We start from the raw sequence: 21,339 nt of genomic DNA on the forward strand, positions 1-21,339 counted from the left end.
TGAACATTTTCGATCAATCACAATGAGACTGGAGCGGGCCCCACTCAGTAGGACAGCATGGTGCTGTCCCCTTGACTGACAGCACGCCCCCTGTCTCTCTTTTTGTCATTGGGTCAACTTTTCATCTTCCTAAATTGACCCATAAATTGAACAAATTGAGAATTGTTTGTTGTTTTCTCAAGTCTGAGGAGAGAATGGTAAAATCATCTTCGTCTAAACCATTACTGACCCCACGTTCAAAAAGTATAACTGCCTCTCCAAATACTACGACTACTGGATGGGGTTGCACACAGATTTCCTCGCAATCTTATCATCTCTCTCTCTCTCTCGCTCCGTCTCCCTCTCGGCTCTCTCTCTCTCTCTCTCTCTCTCTCTCTGCAAAACTCTCTTGTAAACCCAATAATTTTCTTACATTCTGTCGCCAAAACTCGAAATACAAAAACCCTAGGGAGAGAATTCAAACCGACATTGTCTCTCTTTGGGATTCCGCTGTAATTAGGGTTTACCGTTTACGTAACAGTTTCCGCTAGTGTTTAATGTGTATGCACACATAACGTCATATATTTAGACGTGTATTCTTCCTTTGCATGTCTGTATCGTTTGTAAGGAGAAGACGGAGATGGCTATACCAGATAGGATATCAGAGAAACTCAAACTCATTGATTCGAAGAAAAACAGCCTACGGAATGTAATTCTGATGCTGGCAATGGAATGGAAGGATCTCGACGAGCAATTGGACTCGACCGAGAAGTGCGTGCAAGGAACCCTCGACGAACTCCGTATCAGCGAGAACAACTTGGAGTCGGTTCGAGAAAGCAACAAAGAGCTTCAGGTAGTAGCCTTTGGCCTTTTTGACCGAGTTTTTGGTTGTTTTGTCTTAGGCTATATTTGGAAAGAAAGGAAAGGAAAAGAAAAGAAAGAAAAATTTAAAAAATTTCCCGCTATTGTTCATTGGAAGAGAAAGAGGAAAGAAAAATTAACAATTTTAAGTTCTGTAAATAGTAAATTTTTTCACTCATTTTTTCACTCATTTTTTTCTAATTTTTCTCTCATTTTGTTTTCTTTTCCTTTCTCCCATTTTTCTTGAGTTCCAAACAGATTTAAACTAGACTGGTTATATTGTTTGGTTTGATCGTTCGTATTGATGAGATGAATCTAAAAAGTATGGAAGTGTGGACAAAAGTTGAGAAAAAGTTCGCTAATGGCGGAAAAAGTTGGAGAAAGACGAAAAAGACAGTCTCTTGGGTAAATAAGTTTGAAAAAGATGAAAAAAAACATGAAGTGTAAAATTTTTTGAAAGAGATGAAAAAAAGCATTCTCTGTCTCTAGTGTGGGGTGGTGTTTGATCTGGAGCTCTCCAAATGGATCTCAGACTCGGGATCTGGAACTGAGTTCCTCGTCCTGACCTAGATCTGCAAGACCGGGTACCGCAGTTGGCCGGTGACGACCTTCTGATGGCTTAGTAAGTCTTTGCTTTAGGAGAGGAAGTACGGAGGTTTTGGTTATGGTTAGTATGGACGGGGAAACTCTACTTTGTGTAGAGTGACCTGACTTAACCTCCAAATATGTTCGTGCTAGGCGCGTGCCCTATCCGCTTGGTATGATGTCGTGCATGACGGACCGAGCGTATTGGTTATGCTCACATGCCTGAACTGAACCTCCGTTCAACACGTGGATCGTCTTGCTCTGATCTGGATCGGTTGATACGTGACCTGGCTCGGTATGGCCCGACTTGGATTGGGCGCTTGGGCTGCACATAACGGAGTACACCTGTGCGTCGGCCCGACTTGTGAGGTTCGTCTCAAACGCTCAACCTGTTGAGGCTGTTGATCTGCTAGGCCCATTCAGGCTTCCTGGTCCGGCCCACTACATCTAGTGCCTTTGAACTTTTTTCAATTTTGGTCTATATTATATACTTTCTTGATTTTCCTCGTCGAGACGATGTGATATAAAAATTATGACGAAAAGCTAAAAAAATGTAACTAAAAAGTTAATAGTAGTGCCTGATGGTCTTTAACAAATAGTCCAAACTCAACCTCAGTCAATTCGGGAATCCATCGAGTCACGTGCAGAAGAACTGGAAATGAGAGAGAAGGAATTCCTTTCTTTCCAACAGACGCAGATTGAAGAACTGAAGTTGAAACAGGAGCAATTGGACACAATGCGTAGGTTGGCCGATGTACAAATTAAAGAGGCTGAGCTTAGAGAGGAAAGGCTCAATGAGCAATACGAGTCGTTGGAGGGGCTTTTGGAGAAGCTTAAGTCGGAGAAGGAACAATTGGAGCATATCCAGAGGTCTATAGGCCAAAGATTCGAAGAAATCATATTGAAAGAGACGTACTTTGAAGGTCGTGCTAGAGAACTTGATTCCATCCAGAATTGGATAGAGAGGCGTGCCAAAGAGCTTGACACGAAAGAAGAACAGGTTGATGACCGCATTAACGAACTGAAGTTGGAAGAGGAGTTGATTCGGAAATTGAATGAAGAACGTTGCAAGGAACTCGAATTAAAAGAGAGAGATATTTATTCTGCTCAGAAGTTGAATGAAGAACTGTCTAAGGAACTTGAGTCCAAAGAGAAGCAACTGGAGGCAACTCAAAAATACATCAATGAGTCCTTTAAAGAGTTTCATTTGAAAAGCAAGCAACTCAAGTTGGACAAAAAATTGTTCGAGGAGCGCAGTAAGGAACTTGAATCAAAAGAGAAACAACTTGAGGAACAGTGTAAAGAAGTTGAGTTGGGACAGAAGCAATTTGTCAATACTAGTGTGCATTCCTGTGTAAAGGCGGAGCAAGTGGAAGATATGATGCCAGTTGACAAGGCAGAAATTCAATTTGTTGTCACAATGGACGGAAGGAGTTTGCAATTGTTCCTAAATGAACGGTCACTTGATGACGAGTCAATGCCGAGTGAAGTTTATAGAGCGCTTCGATTGTCATTGGATCCTGCAAAGCTAGTACTGGATGCAATGGAAGGGTTTTACCCTCCTCATCTCAAGAAGGGGGATGTGGGGTTTGAAGAGGACGTAGTTAGGAGGAGTTGCATAGTTTTGCTAGAGCAGTTAATGAAGATCTCTCCTCTGATTAAACCTTGTGTGAAAGAAGAAGCATTGAAGCTTGCTAAAGAGTGGAAGGCAAAAATAAGAGCGGTGCCCGCTAACTACTTGGAGGTGTTGGGCTTCTTGCAGCTCTTAGCTTCCTACAAGTTGGCTTCTGGTTTTGATGCTGATGAGCTTTTAAAGCTTTTTGCTGTTGTGGTGGAGCATAATCAAGCACCTGATTTGTGTCGGGTCCTTGGTTTCACAGAGAGGGTTCCTGGTGAGTTGATTCTTTGTGTGGTATGAACCATATGTCAAAAGTCATTTTCTGATTATATAGCTCGAAATGTGTCATTTAGCTGAGTAAGCCTGATGCAGACTAGCACTGCAATTTTGGTCGTTCCTAATAGTTTGTCCATGTTTTGTCGAATTGGGACTTTAACTGATCATAGAAATACTGTCATATAATGAGTTTTCGTTTTTCAAACCCAACTTTTACAGGAGACTTGATTCTTGCTTTTAATCTACACCAAAGTAATGCATACTAGTGAATTGTGGTTTGATATGGGGCGCAACTAGTATGGCATGCTTAAATTCAACCATGCCAGTTTATGCCTTTTAAGTTTATTTTCTAATCTATCATTCCAACAAACTTACCGTTTCGCTTAATGAGTACTAATTATTCATATCCTTTCTTCCATATCTCCGATGGGTTTGTTTTGTGCTTCATCTATTTGTATCTTCTTGTCCAATTTGGTCAGTTTTATGAAGCATTGACAACCTAGGAGGTTGCTGCATCTGTGTCAGGCATGCCGGAGACATGCCAAAACACCGATGCGACATGCTGGGGACACGCCTGAGACGTGGGGGAAAATGGATGACACACATGGGGACACGGCGGGTTGACTTTTGTGAATTTTTAGTTTTTTTTCGGGGTACATATTTATAAGTATTATTATGTAAAAGACATGTATATGTATATAGGCATACACCATCAGTCGATCTAGGGTTACAACGTAGGTATGAATTACAAATAGAAACAATATTGGCATGTTCTGGGTGTGTCCACAACCCCATTTTTTGAGAACTGCCGTTTCCTGTGTCCTTGCTATAGAGGTTATGGTTATATTTGAGAAATTTGGTATATTGTCTTTTAGCCCGCCTCTGAAATAGCTTGATGAAAACCTACAATATCTTGCTTGTGTGACAGATCTCATTGAAATTTTTGTCAAGCAGAAGCAAGAACTTGTGGCTGTTAGACTTAGTTTTGGTTTTGGGCTTTGTGATAAGTTCCCACCTGTACCCCTCTTGAGAAGGTACTTGAATCGCGCCAAGATGGTTTCCCAGAAACAAAGCAATATGGGAAAAGAGTCAAGAGAAGCACAAGTACGTGCTTCTTGTTTTTCGATGGAAATATCATTTAAATTCACTCTAGAAGCCGCCATGTGAACTTCTAATCTAAATTCTCTTTGCAGGATAGGGTAATAGATGAAAGAGTAGCTTCTATCAGAGCTGTTATCAAATGCATTGTCGATCACAACCTTGAATCCCAGTTCAATTGCAAAGGCCTTGAACAAGGTATTGAACAGCTTTTAGTACGGAAGGAAAGTAACAAGCGGATTAGAGCGCGTCTCATCAAGGCTCGAGCACCTGTATACAATGCTAATAAAGTTACGTCATCCACCAGTGCCCCTTTGCACCCTAAAGCTACTGCGTCCAAGCTTGACCCTACCACCCATACTATGGCCTGCATCCTTGCCAACATGGACGGAAAGAATTTGCAACTTTTCTTGAATGAACATTTGGAAGAGCATGAATGGATACACAAGGAAATTTATGATGTTCTCAAAACGTCATCTGACTCAGGAAAGCTTGTTCTAGATGCAATTCAAGGGTTTTATCCTCCACATTCAAAAAAGGGAGGCATAGATATTGAAGCTAGTGTTATAAGGAGGAGTTGCATTTTCTTGTTGGAGATATTAATGAGACTGTCAGAGCGGATTAAACCTCAAGTGAAAGCAGCAGCTATGAAACTTGCAGTTGATTGGAAAACAAAAGCAGAAGTCGATGAAAAAAATTCATTGGCAGTCTTGGGTTTTTTGCTACTTGTAGGTACCTATGGATTGGCCGCCACCTTTGATACAGATGAGCTTCGTGATCTTTTTCAGACTGTTGCAGAGAATAGATTAGCTCCTCAATTATCTCAAGCCCTTGGTTTCTCAGAAAAGGTTCCTGGTAAGTGGATCGAAAGTCTCTTTTCATAGTAGCTCTCTCCTATGATTATATATCCAGCAGTTAACACAGGAGTCTCTCTCCCTCTCTCTGTGTGACGCATTGGAATCTAGTATTTGACTTATTCAAATCCATGTTTCTTTAATGCAGAGTTAGGTTTTCCTTAATATTTTGTTGCTGTTTTGGCTGGACATGTCTTTTATTGTAAAGGTCTCCACTTACACATTTCATATCACACTCATTGCTTATAAGAAAGAATGTACATGTATCCATCTCTATATAACTGGGAATGCATATCGCTCCGACATGAAGAACAGGAACGAGAATGTTGTATGCCACGTGTTTTCTATTATCGTGCGAAACAGATAGGCTTCTTTTGATTCCTAATTTTGTATATTGGAACGTACTTTCGAGCGATAGACATCCAATAAACAAATGTTTAGTTTTTGATTTTCTTCAATTACAATATTCGTGAGACCTTAATAACCAATTTTTCCACATTTGTTTTGCCAATACTCCACTCTTTAGATTTTTAGTTTCTAACATTTGTACATTGGAACAACTATGGTACATGGACTCACGTACTGGTGTATGCTGGTGCATGTCTCTGTGTTGATTAGAAATTCTTTTATCTTAATGACATACAGAAAATATTCATATTCCTTGAGATGTGCAATCTCATTTGCTTGAATTATGTCCAAAAGCGGACTTGCGTGTTTGCCACTCATTTTCTCGACTTCTCTCTCTCTCTCTCAACCCAGTTGTAGGGGGGTGTGTGAGTGACTCTCTTCAGAACGAAGAAATAATATTATAGAGAATCCGAAATAATGAGAGAATGTACTTTTTCTACTAACTAGATAACAGCATTCTTTCATTTATTTTTTGGGGGCGATGGGACCATATAGTTTCATCTTAAAAGGAAAGTTCATTATATAAAAGGTTCACCGCCAGACACAAAAAAGGACAAATATGGTATGTGGTTTGCCTGGGAATGTTTTTAATCTCAATCTAAACGTGTAACACTGGGAAGATGAATTATTTGGCCTTATTCTTTCTAGGCTCTCTCTGTCTCTCTCTCTGTCTCTCTCTCTCTCTCTCTCTCTCTCTCTTCTAGGCTATATTCGGTTTCCTTCCATCTCTAGATGTATGTCGTATTGATGCAAGCAAGAAAATAATATTGGAGATCTGGCCTACTTAGCAAACACAATCATTTAACTTAAAATTAATAGCTGACATGTATTACATACGTGCGGGCACCTGGGAGAGGGCTTTATGCGTTAACTGCATACACTAATCGATTTATTGTGATACTGGAATGTTCAACCCTCTTTTACGAAGTCGGTCTATTTTCCACTCACAATCTTTTGTTTCCTTCTTAACATGAAAATTCATTGTGTATAGAATCTATAGATATCCTTGCATAATGGGACTCTGGCTTTTGATGCCTGTAGTAGTTTTATGATCTGTGTTGTATTCGACCTTTTCAGTGAATAATATCCTTTGTTTGTAAACCATGATGCTTTTATTTGGTTGCTAAGGCATATTTTGGGCTACTACTTTCTAATACATCAATTGATTAATGGTTGCATTATTCTCGATCTCTTTAGGGAACAACATCCTTCATTTCCAAAGAACGATTGACGAATCTGCCTCAGCAAGTCTGCAATTGAACAGCGTAGTTCCTTCTTCATCTCTGGGCCCTTCTCATTCAATGTGGGATGAAGTTCCTGCTTGTATTCAATTTGCATCAGATCCTGCAAAGCTTGTCTTGGATTCAATGCTAGGCTGTTATCACTCAAACTTCAAGGCGAATGCCATAAAAGCTTTCAATCTCTTGCTAAGTCGGTTATTAAGAGTCCCACTAGAGATTAAAACTCCAGTGAAAGAAGAGGCAATGAAGTTTGCGTCTGATTGGAAAGACAACGCCGAGCTGCACCATCCTTCAGAAGTGTGGTGCTTTTTGTTGTTCTTAGCCACCTACAAAGGGGCCTCTTGTTTCCCTACGAATGAGCTTCTTGATCTTTTGGAGATTGTTTATAACCAAAGACAGGCAACTGATTTGTTTGGCGCCCTTGGACTGGCAGATGAGGCCTCGAGTAAGTACCCTCTCTCTCTCTCTCTCTATAATGGCTAAATATTGCCAAATTAAGATCTGTTGCCTGGCAACTCACTCTGATTTGTGTGGTTTTGAGTTTTGATCATTCATATTTTCCCCATCCCAAGTGCTTCCTAGCCACAGGCTGTCACAGGCTCTTTTTTGTTCAATTTTCGGTTTTTGTTTCCGATTTCCTAAACTTTTATCTCTTTTCTCTTAGGTTGTGTTTGTTAATGACTGGTAAGTTGTGTTAACTACAATTTCGTGAACAGATTCACAACAAGGTTTGGTCGCCATTTTTTTGGTAAATGGCCAGGTTAGGTTAGGTCTATAGCTAGTGAGCCTCTTCTAGCAACTACCTAGATTGAGAAGAAGCGGCACTGAAATCTAGTAGTGTCTTCTTTCCTCTTTTTAGGCCTCAAAATGTTGACTTTTAATTGTAATATGCATTTGATATGGTTATATAGCTTGTTATATAGAAAATTTTCCTCTGGTGAGACGGTGAAGAGTTTTTGCATCAATGTGGCTGATGCAAAAGCTCATTTTGCCCTCCCTAATAGTCCATTGCGATGGCCATGTGCCCTCAGAGGGGGGAATGTGGATGCTTGGGGTGTCAGCAAGTGATTTGCACCAGCGAGTAACGTCGCTAAGCACTTAAGACAGCAAAAAGCATGTTCTCTTTTCCATATGTTGTTGTGATCCTTTACAGAAATTGAATCACATGCAAAATCTTAACTTACCGGAGTACTTTTTAATGTACAATTATGAGCATGTCTTTGGACGTTAGACCAAATCAGCAAACCAAGAGTGAAACTTGACAACACCAGCTTTTGTATATTTTCCTGGCAATGAAAAAGGTTATCAAATCTCTCCCATATTTTCAACTGAGTCAAAGAAGGGTAATCTTAATTCGCATACTCTCTCTCTCTCTCACTCAAGGCTCATGTATACAACGCGCCCCCCGCCGCCCCCCCCCCCCCCCCCAATTCTTGTTTATTTGTTTCTGTTATGTTCTCTTGGGAGGACTTTGAAAAGGTGTGTTGAATTGCCTTGTGCACTTCTGATAGGGTATTTTTCTTTTAGACAAGGCTTTGGCCATTCCCTTAGTCATGCAGTGAAACAAGGATTAAGGGTTTGGGATAAGGGAAGGATAAGAATATAGAAAAAAGAGAGGTAAGGGAAATAGGCCAACAAACTTGATCAGCCCCTATACCCTTCAACGGGTACATATATTGATATCAAGGCAGAATTACAAGGATAGCCGTAAGATAAAAATAGTATAAAAAATTACACTTTTAACACCCCTCACATACAAAATTTATATTCATAAAATGCATGACTAACCAATTGAATGCACGTGTAAGCCACTTGGATTGAAAAATAATCTTGTAGCAGTCTTTATTTGCAGACTCGCATTTTGAACGTGGCATTTTTTCCAGCCAATATGTTAAATCTATTGGTTATTCCCTCTCTTATTTGTTTCATTACTTCCATCATAGGAACTTAATCAAATACAAGTGATTCCCAGTGTAGGATATGTGATTTGAATGCTTTGTTTGCCTACAACAAAAGTGTAAACAGGGGGACTATAATGCATCAATAGACAAATTCAACTTTTAGTATGTTAGCATTTCATAGTAAATTTGCTCACTTTTGAAGTCACGTAGTAAACTTGGATAATGCACACTATACATGCCTGCCATTCTCATATGAATTTGATATGTTAGAGCATGTCAATTTGTTGAATATGTACATATTGGAATTAGAGTAGTCATGTTGCAAGTGTGTTTTTCTCTTTTATTTTACCTTTAGGCTCAGTGTTCTAAAACTCGGCATTACTCGGTGAGTACTCTCTGAGTACTTGCTACTCGGTGCCTGACTGAGGCGAGTTAGGGCTACTCGGTGGGAATTACTCAGTCAGCTGATTACTCGGCATTACTCGGTGAGTACCCGGCGAGTCGCGATTACTCGCCAAGTTGGGAAGTTGGGAGAAAATAAAAAATAAACTGAAAAAATCGGGGTAAAATACATAATATGTTAAATTTGAGGGGTCTTTAGTGAAGAAAATACATAATGTGTTAAATAGATGACGAAGATTTTGTGTCGGAAGATGATACCGAAGAGGAGGTAGATGAGGATTTTGAGTTTGAGTCCGATGGAGACCAAGTTATGGAGGGATATGGAGAAGAAGAGGAGGAATAATTGACTACTAATTCCGTACTTGGTTTCATTTGGTTTGAACGTTGAACTTTGTAATGGACCAGTAATTTTGTACTTGGTTTCATTTAGTTTGAACTATGAACATTGAACTTCTCATTATGCATTATGAATATCATTTGGGGAACATTTAAAAAAAAAAACCGAGTAATTGCTACTCACCGAGTACTCGGCCTCCAAGGTACAAGGTGGCCGGCCGAGCGACTACCGAGTTTTAGAACATTGAGGCTCCCCAAGTTTGGTAAACCAGCAGTTGAAGCACAGATAAGGACACGGGACACAACGCGACATGGAAATGCATACACGTCTTTTTAAAAAAAAAAATTAGAATGCGGACATGTTGGGGACACATCGAATATTAATACTTTGTACTCCCCCTCCTCCCCAAAATATCCATTTTTCTTATTGTCCATACTCTGTCCATTTTTCAAAAAAGGACAAAACCTTTGATTTTCCACCTTTGCCCTTCTCTAAGTAAGATATCACAACAAAAGGACAAATTGAGGAATGATTGAAGGGTAGTTTTGATGACGTGTCCCAAGAGTTATCCAAACATGTTCTGAAGTGCCCATGTGTCTTGAGTGAAAAAAAAAAAACAAAAAAACTAGACACTATTTAGGCGTGTCCGACACGTGCCCGCGAAGTGTCGTGTCATCTCCCATGTTTAACATGTGTCGCACACAGATAAGCGAGGCCGGTGGATGTGTCCGTGCTTTCTTAGGCCGGGCTTATAATTTTGTGAATTTTTGTGAGGATATATGGTTCTCAATCTTCACTACAAGGCCATTTCGCCCGCCATTTGTTAGATGCTCCAGGTCTGAATGGCATCCATTTGTCATTACAGCTTTGTTTGATTACGCTTCTTCGTTTGTTTCCTCATGACTCTCTCATGGTCTCAACTCTCAAGTCAACTCCCAATTAAAGTGTATTCCTCTACTCTTAAGGTCTGGGTGGTAACCTTAGTGTTTCTATATAAATTTAACTCTCACCTATGAATGATGGCTTCTACAATAATTATTTGATCCCATCGCTTCATGGTAAATCCTACCTAAAGTTGATCTGTAAATAAACATATATCAGTATTCCTAATCGCTCTTTCAATCGGCTGTTAGAAAATAGACTGCATTTCTAGGACATCAATTGCAGCTGCAGAGTGGTCGCAAAAAGCACTGGTGATGGATGATCATTTTGGGCTTCAATGAACTCAACCATTTTGGTAAAAAAAGGTCTGCATACTCATTCGTTCAAAAATTAATATAGAAGTCAGGCATCCACTCTTATGTATACTACCCATTGTTATGATTTTTTAGAAGAATGAAGTTTAAATCAACTTGTTATCCTTTCCTTGGATTCTTTCTGCGGAATAATTAATTTGACACACTGGTTGTCGGTTGTCCAGAGTGTATTGGTTTATGCTGTTCTTTAGAGTTGCCGACTACTGAGTTTGTGACAATTTGCAAGTGCTAACTGCTAACAGCATGATTAGTTGGTTAGACTATCTTCTTTCTTGGTTGAAGCTGTTAGATTTCTTGGAGGGTTCCAACCTAAAACCAATTTGCAATAGGTGGAGTAGCCTCTAGAATTTATTAACCAAGCTTGGGTGGCTTAGATAAGCGATGTGGGACAAGTCTAACACTCCCCCTCACTTGCAGCCCGGATGCACGTGGAGGTGACAGACCAGAAGAAGCTGACTGACTGACTCGGGCGACAGAGATGACAGAGACTTTCCCACGAGAGGTGAGGCCACCCAAGACCTAGCTCTGATACCAAGTTAGATTTCTTGGAGGGTTCCAACCTAAAACCAATTGGCAATAGGTGGAGTAGCCTCTAGAATTTATTAACCAAGCTTGGGTGGCTTAGATAAGCGATGTGGGACAAGTCTAACAGAAGCATCTTTCAATCGATACGTAGGGTTTAACATGTTCCCCCTATAAATGCATTTGTGTCACTCTTTATTTGTTTCCCATACCATCGTGTCTCTGCACAAATTCTTGAGTGGTTTCGTTACAGTGGGTATTGTCCTAGAGGTTTGTACTATGTAGCTTTGTTTAGTGAGCATGATGCTTTGTGCAATGGAGTTGGCCTCCACTTGGTCATCGAACTGAATTTCCGAGTTTTGTTCATTGACTTAAAGTTCATCAATCTTTTGTATCTAGTATTTCCAACATTGCTACGAACATCTAAGTTTTACCACGATATTTAGATTAGAAGTTGGAAGCACTATCATTTCCTTTTATAGTTTCTAGATCTAGAAGTCATTTGAATTTTTTCTTTATTGGGAACCAACAACCAATAACTAAGAGCCTTTTTGGTTTGGGTTTTGAGGGAGGTTTTTAAGATTAATAATGAGTGGAGAGAGATAACTAGAGAAAATTTATTGGGGACTGTGTGCAGGGGTTTTGAGACTCCCAAATGAACAAGCCCTTAGACTCCAGAGGTTAGTGTTAATACATTGATGTTCAACGTTCCAGAGGTTAGTGTGTTAATACATTGACGTTCAACGTCAGCCTCAAGAAGAGCACTGTTTTCTTCCAATGGGCTGCTAGGCCGATTAGATTCTAACATAGATGTCAGTCAATCTATCACTCACACCCCATTACTATTATAAAAGATAAGGATGGAACCCTTGAATATTTTGTTTGATGCCCTTGTTATCTTTATAATTTATATATTGAAGCCTATAGCTTCCATACCTATTTTTTATTTGGGGATCATCTCTTCGTTGATAAAGAAAGAGTAAAAGAAAAGCAATTATTCTAATCAAGATTTCTCTGGTGATATTTAAATCACCACAAGAAAATAGAAGCAAAAGATACCAAAGCAGTGTTGCAGTACAAAAACTTTAACAATCTATGTTTTTTCATGTAAACTGAAAATCAAAGTTTTGACCTGAAGTTCCATCAAAGCTGTCACAAAAATGTCCAAGACACAAGGTGGTTAATATTGTCTTGAAAATATTAGAGAAAAAAGTGGAGACTTAAAAGGAAGAGCTGGAAACAGTCGTGAGCATGGGATTGTGACAGCAGGTGTCCAGCATTCACCATATATGAGTTGGCCCAAAAAGTGGCCCTATCATGGAGAGCTTGGTTGCTGAGGAAACAAGGGGACTACGATGGGTTTTTTCATGTAAACTGAAACATAAAAGTTTTTGTCCCGAAGTTCCATCCGATCTGTCACAAAAACGTTCAAGACATGAGGTGGTAAATATTAGTGAGATGTAAATATTGTTGGGGGCGAGTACTAAGTTTTCATGCAATAGGAAACTTCAGAAACAGAAAATTTGTTGGACTAAATTAATTTTTGTTAATGACTGTCTGTATTATTTACTACCTTTTAGTTACCCCTTTTTTTTTTTTTTTTTTGTATTTTGTCATAATTTTTGTCACATCGTTCATCTCGAGGAGGGGAATCAGAAAAGTGAAAAAATGTGGACCAAAGTTGAAAAAAGTTAATAAAAGACTGATTTTGAGCTTTTTGTCTTTAGTGAACTTTTTGCGACTTTTGGTCATAATTTTACCTTTTAAAATTCCATTCCTTGTTTGACCCGAATATAATAATAAAAATTAAGAGACAATCACCAATAATACCATGACAAAAAGACCCATAATGTAAGCCCAAAGGGCACCTAAGTCTGATCATGTCTCGTAACAAGAAGAATTGATAAGTTGTTTGTCACCTATTTTGTGTCAGTTTATTTATTAGATGTAAAAACTCCATTTTGAATTCAAAATTTCCAAGCAAAGCTCTTGAATAGTAATGTTGCTTTTCTTACTTCCTATGAATCATGGGTACTTCAAAATCATGTTGCACCGGCACCTGTAACATATTGGGTACTAGTCCTTTTTGCCTGGTACTACTACGTTCGAAACACATGCCAAAATTTTTTTCTACAGTTTTTACCTCATGTATTACCTAGTTTTACCCCATCTGGAATAGGATTTTTATTTCATACAAAGATAAAGCTAACTTGAGAATACTTCTTCTATGCTTAGCATGCTTGTAGAATTAAGATTTTGATCTATAGGGTTGGTATAGTAATGCCATTAAACTCATATTTAAACCTGAAGTTCGGCGTCCAGCTGTGGATTTGAATGTTCGTCTTGATCACCCCAGCCATTTTTTACAACTTTTTTTTTTTGAATTTTATATGGGATTATTACATGTAGTACTTTTCTCTAAATCATAAAAACACAATATTTGTAGGTGTACTCCAGCCATACCGTACCATTTATTTATTTAGATTTTACCGTGTCTACGTATCTGTATCGTACCATTGCCCATACACGTGCTTTGTTGCTAGCTTTTCATATGTATTTCGCATTATTTATATTCAATAGCTCGAAGTGGAACTTTGCTTAGTTTTTAGATTGGTTTGGTAAATTTGTCACCAGAAAACAATTTTCTTGCTTTGGTAGGAGCACATGCTTGAGTTCTTTGTATTGACAATTTTTACTTGATAATCGTCCGACCATGGTTTGTTCTAATTCATTGCCTTTTCAAGTTGGTTCACTTTAATGTCATTGCATTAAGCTATTGTTCCAATGGGCCTCCCCTTGAGCAACTTGATAAAACCCACATCTTCTATTTTTAGATTTTATCAGACGTCTTATTCATAGAGAACTGTACATGGACGCTATTAAGTATATTTGCGGATTCAGTCTCGTTGATGAGTTCCCACCAACACCTCTCCTAGAAAGATACTTGAGTCGTGAAAAAGAGGCTGCCAAGAATATACGCAAGGAGGGAAGCAAGGGAGGCAACTTTCTTCAAGCACAGGTATTTTTTTCTGGCTTTGTGATTTAAATAGTTGCTTAGTTCAGTTTCCATGCTGAGTTATTTAGTTTATACTGTATTACTTTGTAAGTTACCACTTGATCCAAAAGCTTGAGCCGCCATAAATAGTCTCATAGTCTACACTCTACACCAAACAATATCTCCTTCATGCGGAACCTTGCCTCGTATGTAAGATGCAAACATCCTTTTGTGTAGGGAAGCAAATGCAAACAGAAAAGAAGAATACAAGTTAAAAACAAATGCACATGGAGAGGTTTGAACTCAAAACCTTAATGGAACCAAACCTCTGATACCCTGTTAGAGGAGTGAAAGAAGGCTTTCTTAGTATTACATCAATTTCTTGAATTAATACAAATTATACAAGAATAACAGAAAAAACCCCTATGTAATCCCTAGAGATTGAAGTACCTCTATTACCTAGCCAAACAAAACGAAGCTTGTTGCCTCCCAATCAATTAGGCCTAGCTCTTTGTTTCTACTTCAAGCGCCGTCAGGGGCCATGTTCAGTGGAACAAATAGATTCACATCTACTTTTTTACATTCAACATCTGAAGTCAATGCAAGTCCTCTGCTTGTGTTTGATCCATTAACAGTATCTCTATCTTTCTTAGTTGCACATTTACCGTATTCGATCAAATCACCTTATCCCATTTTTTTCTCTCGTCTTCAGTTCTGTTACTTTGCAATATACGTTTTATATTTTTGTCTCTTCTTGTCTTACTCTTACCTGTCCATCTTAAATTCTCATCTCAGTACTCTTTTTCTAAATATGTGTTGTTTATTAGCCGCCCAAAATTCTATCTGTTGGAATTTGACCCACATTGGTAAATTATCACCTCAAACATAGTATAGGGCAGCCTATCCCCTCATTGCTTATTGGTTTTGAATTAAGCCGTAACATGGTATTAGAGCTAGGTACCAGATATGGGTAGGGTACGTTTTGGCCTGCACGCAGGTGCTGCGTGTGAGGGAGGGTGTGAACCGAAGACTAGGTACCAAAGTAATATGAAGTATATAAGTGTGAGGGTGCCCTCACTTCAAAAATTAGCTTTTGGGGTTGAGTTGGATGCTTTAACATGGTATCAAAACTAGGTTTTCGGAGGCTTTTTTCCCCTTTGTTTGTGCCACAGTTGCACTGTGTTTCATTGATATCTGTATGTTCCGGATCCTTTGTTGACCTCTCCACATGCGAGTCACGGTCGCACGTGCGGGGGTTGTTGGAATTTGTCCCACATTGGTAAGTTATCACCTATAAAACTAGTATATGAGCCTGAGCGGCCTATCCCCTCATTGCCAATTGGTTTTGAGTTGGAAGCTTAAACACTGTCTCCTATAGCATTGTTGGTCTTGGAGTTGTTTTATAGTTACTTGTCTTGTTACTTTGGGGGTAGTTGTCAATCACATATGATGCAAGAAGCACCGTTTGATGCATCCCACTTTGCAAGGAAAAATAAAGGGGCGACAAAATTTAACGTTGGTTCACGTTCGATGAAAATATCCAAGGTGGTGGGGAAGTACCCCTACGTTGCTGAAATTTTCGAATACCAGTGTCAGGAAAAAAAAAAAAGTAGTGTAATTAGGAGTTCTCTCTGTGTGTGTGTGTGTGTGTGTGTGTGTGTGTGTAAGCAATTTGATTGTGCAATGGTCTCCTCTAATCTCTAATTGGTTGCTTGCAGCAAATATACTTTTTTTTTTGGTTTTCAGTTATGTGTGTTTGTGTGACGACGGTTATTCGTTCGGTCCAGGGAATACCTAAACCCTGTTTGGTTTGGTTATGGGACAGCCCCGCGATTATCTGGCCAGATTCGGGTAGGTGAAAATTTTCCCGTATCGGCAGATCCACCCCGTTGCCATTCCTAAGATTGCCTTGCCTCTCTCATCGTAGGCATTTCTAAGGTCTTTTCATTAATAGTTTCACATCATAGATTTTCACCTTCCGTTATTTTTGTTTGACCTACATACCTTGATAACAATCTTTCATTTCTCTCTTGCAAGTTGGAGAGTTAGTAAATGTATAATTCTTCATCTTTGCTTTCTACTTTAGTGTAAAGATCGTAATATACTTTCAAGTTTCAACTTAGCATCTATTAATGGGCCGTAATCTCTTTGCTATCTGAGTGTTTAAGGAATTAACTTCGCTACTTTTTAAGGAGTCATTCAATTCTTTTTGTTTTATATTTTTTCCTTTTGCTATCATTTTAGTTTTGTTTTTACTATGGCCCTAAAATACCTCCTATCTCACATTACAAGCTACTAAATTATTTCTGCATGTATAACCCTTTCACAGGATAAGGCCATAAGGAAAGAAGTAGTTGCTCTCAACACAGTAATCAACTGCATAGAATTGCACAGGCTTGAATCACAATACTCACCTGAGAACCTTAAGACACGTATTGAAGAGTTGTTACGGCGGCAGAGAAGTGTTGCACCAGCCCCTGCTGCCAAGGGTCAACTGCGAGAGGAAGTGGACAAGAGGAGTGCTATGCAATCCCTTGCCTTGGTGGCTCAGCCGCAAGAGCAGAATGGGAGGAAACGTATTGCCCCCGGCCTTGACCATGACTCTAATACTCCACCTCAACAGCGTTCTGCTAAAAAAATTTGTCGAGATCATGTAAGCATGGCTCACCCCATTGAGTCGCCACAACAGCCTTATCAGCACCCACCTGGTGGATTTGCTGCAGAAACTGCACCTTATCGTAATACACACTATGCACACTACTCCCTTGGGGCCTCCAGTCCTGTTCCCGCCATGCGTATGAGTCCTATACGATCGGAATATGGATCTGGTACTCCTAGCAGGGGATTCCCGCCATTCGGTTTGGTGGGTTCCAAATATGGTTCTGTTCCTAATTTCAATGCCAAACCATATACAGTAGCAGGAACACCTCATTATTCGCTGTCTTAGTGACTTCAAGATTAGGTTCTGGGTTTAGGCTTCAAGCATGTCCGTGATGTTTACTACCTTCATTGTAAATAGCGCAAGTTGGGTCTTTTAGTCTTTGACGATTGTTAGTTCCCACTTGTCGTTTATGATGGAAAGATGCGATGCTCTGTGCAAGGATAAAAAAAAATACAATGCTCTGGCCAGAAAAAGTAAATAAACATCGTCGTCTTCTTCTTTTTTCGTACTTCTTTGTATATCCTTTCGTTTTTCCCTCTCATTTGTGGTGTGCATCTCTTTTGTTCCTGCTTATGCGTAAAATGCTACAATAGCTCCCTGTGGTATTTATAGGGGTTCATTGAGAATATTTTTTCGTGTCAAATTTAAGGATTTGGTTATTATTAAAGCCAGGAGATTGGTAGAAAAACACAGAACAAAGAAGAATGATTTTTATATGGTTTTCATAGACTTAGAAAATGCTTATGATAGAGTGCTTAGAGATATTATATGGTGGGTTCTGGAGAGAAAGAGAGTGACTAAATGATATATCGAGGTGATTAGAGACATGTATGAAAGGTGTCGTCACTACCATTAGATCACTAGAAGGGGAAAACGAGTGAATTTTCAATCACAGTAGGATTGCATCAAAGGTCAGCATTGAGCTCGTATCTTTTTGTCTTAGTTATGGATGAATTGACTAAAATTTCAGACCTCATGGTGTATGATGTTTGTAGATGACATTGTCCTCGTAGATGAAACCGCTAGAGGTGTTAATACGAAACTAGAAGTTTGGAGGGAAGTATTAGAGTCAAAGGGTTTTCGGATAAGTAGGAGTAAAATTGAGTATAAGGTGTGTAAGTTTAGTGGTACCAGTAGTGCGCATGAAGAAAGAGTGATGATTCAAGATTAAGAAATACGAAATAGTGATCATTTTAGGTACTTATGCTTCCGTGAAAAAAGAAGAAGGTACTTATGCTTAATTATTACAGTAGTAGAGATGGAGCGATTGCCAATGATGTGACCCATATGATCTAAGTGGGGTTGCTCAAGTGGAGGAGCGCTACTAGTGTACTATATGACAAGAGGGTATCCACAAAATTGAAGAGAATTCTATGGAGCTGCCGTCAGAACAACAATGCTTTATGAGACAAAATGTTGGCCTATTAAGAAACAATAGGTGAGCAAAATGAGTGTAGCAGAAATGAAAATGTTGAGGTGAATGTATGGTAAGACTAGACGATACATGATTAGAAATGAAATGGTTCGTGAGATGGTAGGTATAGCACCTATAGAGGAGAAGTTGAGGGAAAATAGGCTAAGGTGGTTTTGGACATGTCTACCGTAGACAAGGAGATACAATAGTTAAGAGAGCGGATATGATAGCTTTGGATAACAATGCTATGGGGATGGATAGACCTAAATTGACATTAGATATTGTGGTTCGCAAAGATATGAGTATAATAAATTTGTGTAAACAAGTGTTCTTTGACAGAAATCAATGGAGGAAAAAAATTCATGTAGCCGACTTCAAGTGATTGAGATATAAAGCTCGATTTGATTTGGTTATTATTAAAGTTCATGAAGGGAGACGGGAAGTGGTTGAGCATTCCAACTCACTCATATACTATTTTTCAAGTATCTCAAAGACTCAAGTTCACAAAAGCAGCTTCGACCCACGCATTAAAAAAGAGTACCAAAATTGAAGACTCTCTCTCTCTTCAAATATAGTCAATTGAACTTCACTCGATAAATGGTGTCTCCACTACCTACAATTAAACAAATTTAATTTATCAGCCATTGAAGTGCTTTATACAGATATATAAAATTAAATAAATAGTAAAAGCTAAAATTTTAAAAAGTGGGTTGGAGTCACAAATTTACAATAAATAAAAGTGAGTCTTTAAAATGCAGCCAACAACCCTGGCTTTAGTATACCCCTCTGACGGTTAAGGTAACGAATGACTTCGGCATCTCCCTACGATCGACGGTCAAAGTAATGACATCGGGCATGATTAGCTTCCATAGTATGACGGGTGGTGTGAACCTTACAAGGTCCGGGAATGAATTCACCGCCGTATGGCTGATCGGCGATTACTAGCAATTCCAGCGTATATTTGGTGAAAAAAATTGATGAGTGGATTGGACATGCTCTAACCATGCTAGAACTGAACATGGGGTGCACGCACAATGTGGGACATATGGCAGGTCTTGATGCAATCATGCAGGCCTATGCACCACAATTCCAGAATCAGTTGGGTTCTTGGCCCATAAATACAATAAACCCAGTGAAAAAAGGGATTCCAACACCTAGAGTCCAGCACTTCAACCATCTTTTTGAGCCCCGCAGCTTTATTAACGAACAATGTGCGCACAAAATAAGATCAATTTTTTTAACACCACACCCAATCATACACCCAAATACATATCCATACTCACAATAAAGGTGGGGTCCACACACACTGGGTGTGTAGTGTGTGCGAGCTCCACCCCGATTGTGAGTGTGAGTGTGTATTTGGGTGTGGTTGTAGAATGACTCCATATATGAGTGTTTACGTCCGTTTTTTGCATCAAATCTTGAATCAGTAATGGAGGGATATTTAATTAGATATATTTCACAGCCTAAAAATTAATGGACTGCATTAATTTTGTTGGGATGGTTCGGGTTCCCAACGGTGTTGGTTCAAATTCCACCTAAGTCAAAGTCTTGCATAGGTTTAATTACACTCTGATTTCCCGAAAAGTTAGCTGGTGTTGGCTGGTTCCTATTTGCCGTGTGTGGCCTTCAAACTTCTTGCTGGGAACACGTATTATGTAGCATTTAATGCATGGTTTGGTGGGTGCTCATATATTGGCATGAGGAAGGTATTTTTTGGGGACACAGTAAGAGACAGAGGGAGAAAAACAGTTCGTGTGGGGGCAGCTCCTTTGGGAGTTGCCGGGTACACAAGTTTTTCTACCGTAAGTTTTATGTGTGCAAGGGTCAAGTCTAGTACGTGGTGAGAGTGTGTTCTTGTATGAGTATAAGAGCATCCGCAGTGTAATAATCAAAAGTGAATAATCAAAACTTGTCACGTCAGCTTTTGATTATTTATTTAGAGGGTTGTTAAAGTTAGCAATGTGAAATCCCACATTGTTACTTTTGATTATTCAAATGCCCAAATTTGATTATTGGTTAGGAGGTTGCTAATTTTGATTATTACAATGTGAGCACTTTTTTTAGCACATATTGCTAACTTTAGCAATCTTTTTGATTTTGATTATTACATTGTGGATGCTCTAAGGGTTGGGTGTGTGGCTATTTCATATTCAAGTGTACTTGTACGGAAATTCTCATAGTGAAAAGAACGGGATCCTCTCTGTGGAGTAGGCAGATTTTTGCCGAACCACGTATATCTTGTGTGTCTTTCTCTATTTTATTTTTTCATCGAACTTCTATTGGTTGCAATTATGGTTGTGTTTGAATCTAGACGGTTGGGTGCTTCCGCGTTTAATCCCAACAAATTTTGTGATTTGGATATACCCCACGTTCAATGGGTTTCCAATTCAACTGCTACCCATGATCTAGTACTGCTATAGAAGGGCCTGCTTTTATGGGATTTGTTAGGCTCTGTTTCGCTAAAGATTCTTATATTGTAAGAGACATGTCATTTTCTCGTAATACATTATTTTTAATTTAAAAAATAAATACTTATTTGGCCTTATTGGGACAGATGGCAACAAGAAGAACAAGCCCATTAACTGCCTCAAGAGCCCAGCACTTACCAAACACACAAACTTTTCGGCAAAGTTTGCTTCTATCTTTTATATTCAATATACACTAAACACGTTGTACTTTTTTTTACATTTGGTCCAGCACCATTTCCTTTTCCTTGTAACCATCAACTTCGTTAACCATTAATGGAGTTTGATTAGTTTTTTTATCGCTCTTGTTCTTTCTCGCCCTTTCGATCACAAACCCTTTCACTCATGTTTAAAAGTCAGATAAGGGCTCTCAGTGCTTCAACGTTGGACGTTGACAAGTCCTGGCACGCCCGCATTCGCACCTCACGCCTTGCGAATTTTTGCCTGGCGCAAAAAGTGCTA

General features: G+C 39.2%; 1 protein-coding gene across 1 annotated transcript; it reads left to right on the plus strand.

The window, feature by feature from the left end:
• The first annotated feature begins 278 nt into the window (after positions 1-278).
• LOC131332269 (FRIGIDA-like protein 5) lies at positions 279-17,503 on the plus strand. Its single transcript, XM_058366397.1, has 7 exons — positions 279-832; positions 2,042-3,317; positions 4,248-4,423; positions 4,513-5,272; positions 6,877-7,365; positions 14,173-14,357; positions 16,663-17,503. Exons 1-7 carry the CDS (start codon positions 620-622, stop codon positions 17,278-17,280), a joined length of 3,717 nt encoding a protein of 1,238 aa, XP_058222380.1. The 5' UTR covers positions 279-619; the 3' UTR covers positions 17,281-17,503.
• Positions 17,504-21,339: the final 3,836 nt, after the last annotated feature.

The sequence above is a fragment of the Rhododendron vialii genome, chromosome 7a (genome assembly GCF_030253575.1).
Source record: "Rhododendron vialii isolate Sample 1 chromosome 7a, ASM3025357v1".
NCBI lineage: Eukaryota > Viridiplantae > Streptophyta > Magnoliopsida > Ericales > Ericaceae > Rhododendron > Rhododendron vialii.

What these genes read in the sequence shown, in the direction of transcription:
- LOC131332269 (XM_058366397.1), top strand. Translation starts at nt 620, where the DNA reads ATGGCTATACCAGATAGGATATCAGAGAAACTCAAACTCATTGATTCG. An exon ending in TTTCACAGAGAGGGTTCCTG is followed by an intron (nt 3,318 to 4,247) that starts GTGAGTTGATTC and finishes CTTGTGTGACAG; the next exon opens with ATCTCATTGAAATTTTTGTC. An exon ending in GCAACTTTCTTCAAGCACAG is followed by an intron (nt 14,358 to 16,662) that starts GTATTTTTTTCT and finishes ACCCTTTCACAG; the next exon opens with GATAAGGCCATAAGGAAAGA.